The following is a 4,943-nucleotide window of genomic DNA, read 5'->3' on the forward strand; positions in this document are numbered from 1 at the left end:
TCTCTATATATATATATATATATATATATATATGCCTCTGTGTGAATACAATTCCAAGTCCAAGGAAATATTCATACCAACTGTTTACCTTAGAGAACACGACTAGTGGTAAACGTTTGTATTTGCAGACGTTTCTCCCTGTACATGCATTTGTCATTTCTGGTAGTTTCAGGAACCCCGTTGATTTTGGAAATTTTATGTATTAGTCTGTCCTGGTGAAATTTGTATGAACTTTCCCTGTTGATCTCGACATTTTCAATAACCAAATTCTCCTCTAGACTGTAGACTATCGTAATATGAGTTAACAGACAAATTAAATTATTTCAAAAGTTGATATTGATGATGAAATTGTGAAGCAAGCTAGGGACTGATAAATTAAAGAGACTACTCACTGTACATGCAGCAAATCTTTGGTGATGAATAGCTCGATCAATATAGATTCTGCAGCTAGCCTGGACGTGAAACAAGTAACATGTTACAAATCCCATCCAAGCTCATGGTACTTTTTGCGATATACCATTATACCCATAAAAATAGCATATCCAAAAATATAGTTGGAATAAATAAAGAAATCTTCACTTAATACAAGTCATTAGTCTGACCCATTTACCTATTATATATATCTTGCAGAGGAATCTATCTTCTCTGAAACTTGAAAAAACTCGCTCTCTTTCTTTTGTCTCAAGCTTCATCTTCCTGAAAAAGCTATTGAGCAAGATGCAGTTTTCTTCACTGCAAACCTTTGTTTTCTTACTGCTAGCTCTTTTTTGTGGTGCTCTTACTCAAACAAGCTGCTTGAATTTCAACTATCCAACATTTGAAGACAAAGTGGATGACGAAGATTTCATTATATCCAAAAACTCAAGCATAGCTTCGGGTGCCATCCAAGTCACTCATGATTTTTCTTGGTCTTCCATCAGCAATGAATCCGGAAGGTTTTCATATAAGCAGCGATTTAAGCTGTGGGGAGATGGTCGTCGGAAAAAAGCTTCATTTAACTCTACCTTCGTAATTAACATCAGTAACAAAACAAATCCGGGTGCTGAAGGCCTGGCCTTTATCTTAGCTGCCAACTCTACTCTTCCGGAGAACAGCAATGGACAATGGCTTGGAATTGTAAATGCAAATTCCAATGGATCTGATCGAGCCAAAGTTGTGGCGGTAGAGTTTGACACAAGTAAAAGTTATGAGCAAGATCTGGATGACAACCATGTTGGTGTGGATGTAAATAGCATTTACTCCCGCAGCCAAGAGAGCTTGACAAGATATGGCATCAAGCTTTCAAATGGTACAAGTTACGCAGTGACAGTTCAGTATGACAGCCAGAACCTCACCATCTTTGTTTCTCACACCAATGAAAATGGGGAGCAAATGAAGGATCAGGTTTTGTCCCTTGCTATTAATCTCTCAGAGTATCTTCCGGACAAGGTTTATGTGGGATTCTCAGCTTCCACGGGCAACAACACCCAGCTAAATTGCATAAAGTCATGGAGCTTCACCTCTTCACATATAGATGAAAATCCAAACCTACTGTGGGTTTGGATTGTAATCCCAGCAGCAGTAGTAATGGTTGTCCTAGCAGTAGTTGCTTCTTGCATCTACTGGAGAAGACGAGGGCAAAAGGAATTACTGGAGGATGCATATCCCAGGATAGAAGATGAGATTCAAAGAACTGTCTTGGCTCCAAAAAAGTTCGAACTGAAAGTACTTCAAAGAGCTACAGGCAGTTTCAATCCCAAGAACAAGCTTGGAAAAGGTGGCTTTGGAACAGTATATAAGGGACTCTTGGGAAATAAAGAGATAGCGGTCAAGAGAGTCTCAAAGGATTCACGTCAAGGCAAGCAAGAATTCATAGCAGAAGTCACCACAATAGGAAGCCTTCGTCACAAAAATTTGGTTAAATTGATTGGCTGGTGCTATGAAAGCCATGAGCTTCTTATTGTATATGAGTTGATGCCAAATGGAAGCCTCGACAGATTCCTATTTGGGGATGACAAGTTAGGCAAAGAGATGGAGGTACCACCACTGAGCTGGGAGAGAAGGCACGGCATCATAAGTGGGGTAGCTCAGGAACTAGATTATCTTCACAATGGATGTGAAAAGAGAGTACTACACCGAGACATAAAAGCCAGCAACATCATGTTAGATTCAGATTTCACTGCACGGCTGGGAGACTTTGGATTGGCTCGTACACTTCAGCAAAGTGAAATAACTCACCACTCCACCAAAGAGATTGCAGGAACACTAGGTTATATGGCCCCAGAAACATTTCTTACAGCAAGGGCTACAGTTGAAACAGATGTCTATGCATTTGGTGTTCTTGTGCTAGAAGTTGTCTGTGGAAGAAGGCCAGCTGGAAATCAACTTGAGCAGAGTAACTACAACAATAGCATAGTGTATTGGCTATGGGATCTTTACAGCCAGGGAAGGGTCCTTGATGCAGTGGACTCAAGATTGGATGGAGACATAGATGAGGATGATATACTGTCCGTGCTGACTTTGGGGTTAGCCTGTTGCCATCCCAACCCACATCAGAGGCCCTCCATGAGAACTGTTCTTAAGGTTCTTACCAGGGAAGCAGATCCTCCGTTGTTGCCAACTGAAAGACCGGCTTTTGTATGGCCATCCATGCCTCCATCATTCAAAGAGGATACAGAATGTGATGTAGCTGGAGGTCAGCTTACTCCATTCACAGTACTCGGTGGAAGATGAATCAGCCTAAGTACCGGTAGAAACGAAATCTTGCTCTTTTGTCTGTGTGTTCTTCTTATGCACTTGTAAATTTAGCAATACTTTCTGGATTACAGGTTTGTGTGCATTGCAAATGTGCAACAGAACATCTCTATGCGTGTACAGTGTACCATCCGTATTTCTCACTTTCTCCTGTCAATATATTCACTGTAAGCATATATTTTGTACACTAGTAAATACAATAACAGCTTCTGTAGATATCAACACGAACACGAACTGTAAGTGAAATTGTGTTTTTTTCCTTTCATTCAAGTTAATCACTGTTTCTTCAGTTCATTTTGTAAAATATCTTGTAAATATTTATATAGGAATCAGTCTTGTAAAGAAAATAAGATTGTATACCTTTGCCGGTCACTAAATGATTCTCTCTAAACCAGAAGAAAAGCGTAAAGGGAAAAGAGAAACAAATTACCAAACAAAGGGGAATCAGGGTGCTGGTTCAGACGCAGCATCAAAGACTAAAATGTAGAGCAAGGCGGGTTGATGACTCAAATCAAAGGACACATCGTCCTAAAAGCCAAAAGGAATACTAACGGGCACACCAATACCAGTAATCTCTGGACGGTACAAATGAACATATGCAAGTAATGGTATCAAAAAATCACTTGTGATTGTTCATATAAATTTATGCTTTCAGATTGCAATGATAAACATTATATCACGTTTTGTAGTACTTCAGGTTAGGGGAATGACAAAAAAGATTGTGTGGTCTTTGACGCGTGTTAACTTTGAAGTTGTACCAAGCTGTATACTTGAGTACATTATCCTAATTAATGTTTCAAATGGACTCAAAATTCATAATCACATGAACACCAGACTGAGCTAGCTAGTAAGCCTCTAACTGATTTCCTATCGTGATCATTGGAATTAAGGGTATGCATGCCTCAGAAACAATAACCAGAAAAATTTCACATCAGAATCAAACAAATGCACAACCATGAGGGTGTATATGTACAGCATTACACTTCTAAGTTCATGTTAAGTTGCGATATAAAATAAATATAACAAGTACCACAACAGTATTGTGCACATCAGACAAGCACTAACTAGAAGTCAAACAAATTCATCTAGTACAGGCCACTAATCAGTCTGGCATCAAGTACCCCCCGCAAAAGAATCTGTTTTCTTGAAACCCCACCTTCTTCTTGTGCACAGTCCTCTAAGTCTATACGCTCTAAAATTCTTGAGCTGGTTGCACTTTTCTTTAATAAGAATGTTTGTATTCCTCTTAGCCCTCTATAGTTAAAAGTGCAATCCAAGTCACTCCTGATGTTAGTCTCTCTTCTATCATGAATGAATCTGGAATGTTTTTATATAAAACTCCATTACAGCTTTATATGAAAGGTAAAGGTGGTCTTGAGACCAAAGAATCTTTTAGTGCAAGTTTTGCATGTGCTTGATATCATTCCCAGAACCAATCCGGGCTGAAGACTTGGCCTTTATCTAAACCGGAAATCATAGTCTTCTGAGAAGAGTGATGGAAAATAGGTTGGAATTATAGCCAAGACAAAGTAGTGTCAGTAAAATTTGACAAAAGCAAGAGTTACTTCGAAGATGTTGATGAGAACCATGTCTGCTTGAATGTTAATAGCAGCTATTAAATCAAACAAGTGCCACTAATTACCTATGGTGTTAATCTTTCAAGCAGAAGAAGTTGCTCTGTGACAGGCACCTATAAAACTGGGGAGGAAATGAAGAATTCGGTTTTGTCTCTCCCTCATGATCCCCTTCTTATCTTCCAGAGAAGGTTTTTGCAAGATTTTCAGGATCAACTGGCAATAAAACTGAGCCAAAATTGTATATTGTCCAAGGATTTCGACTTGCAGCAACTGCGCCAACCGTTCTGCGCAACTGTGAGCGATCTGTTGGATATAGCGAGTGAAGGTTGTAGTTGGCCGCTATGGACCGTTCAATGTGAAGAAGCTGTCAAGCATTCCAGTCCTGGTCGCTTTCAAGCTCACTTATAAATGATCAGACCTACTGTGGGCTTGACTATCGCATATCCAAGGATGCACATCCAAGGATTGAAGAAGACACTACTGGAGGATGCATATCCAAGGATTGAAGCAGACATTCATAGCATTTCCGCTATTCCAAAGAAATTCAAACTGAGAGAACTTCAGACAGCAACATAAGAAGTTCATCTTAAGAACAAGCTTGGAAAAGGTGACCTTGGAACAGTCTAAAGGGAT

General features: G+C 39.5%; 1 protein-coding gene across 1 annotated transcript in view; it reads left to right on the top strand.

Moving 5' to 3' along the window:
* The window catches only part of LOC101308731 (probable L-type lectin-domain containing receptor kinase S.5-like), a 6,748-nt gene extending 4,036 nt beyond the window's left edge, over positions 1–2,712 (top strand). The window contains exon 6 of the mRNA XM_004309427.1: positions 631–2,712. Within this exon, the coding sequence (XP_004309475.1) occupies positions 631–2,712 (2,082 nt within the window). The remainder of the gene's footprint in view (positions 1–630) is intronic.
* The last annotated feature ends 2,231 nt before the right edge of the window (positions 2,713–4,943 follow it).

Source organism: Fragaria vesca, unplaced genomic scaffold (assembly GCF_000184155.1).
Source record: "Fragaria vesca subsp. vesca unplaced genomic scaffold, FraVesHawaii_1.0 scf0512949, whole genome shotgun sequence".
Classification (NCBI taxonomy): Eukaryota; Viridiplantae; Streptophyta; class Magnoliopsida; order Rosales; family Rosaceae; genus Fragaria; species Fragaria vesca.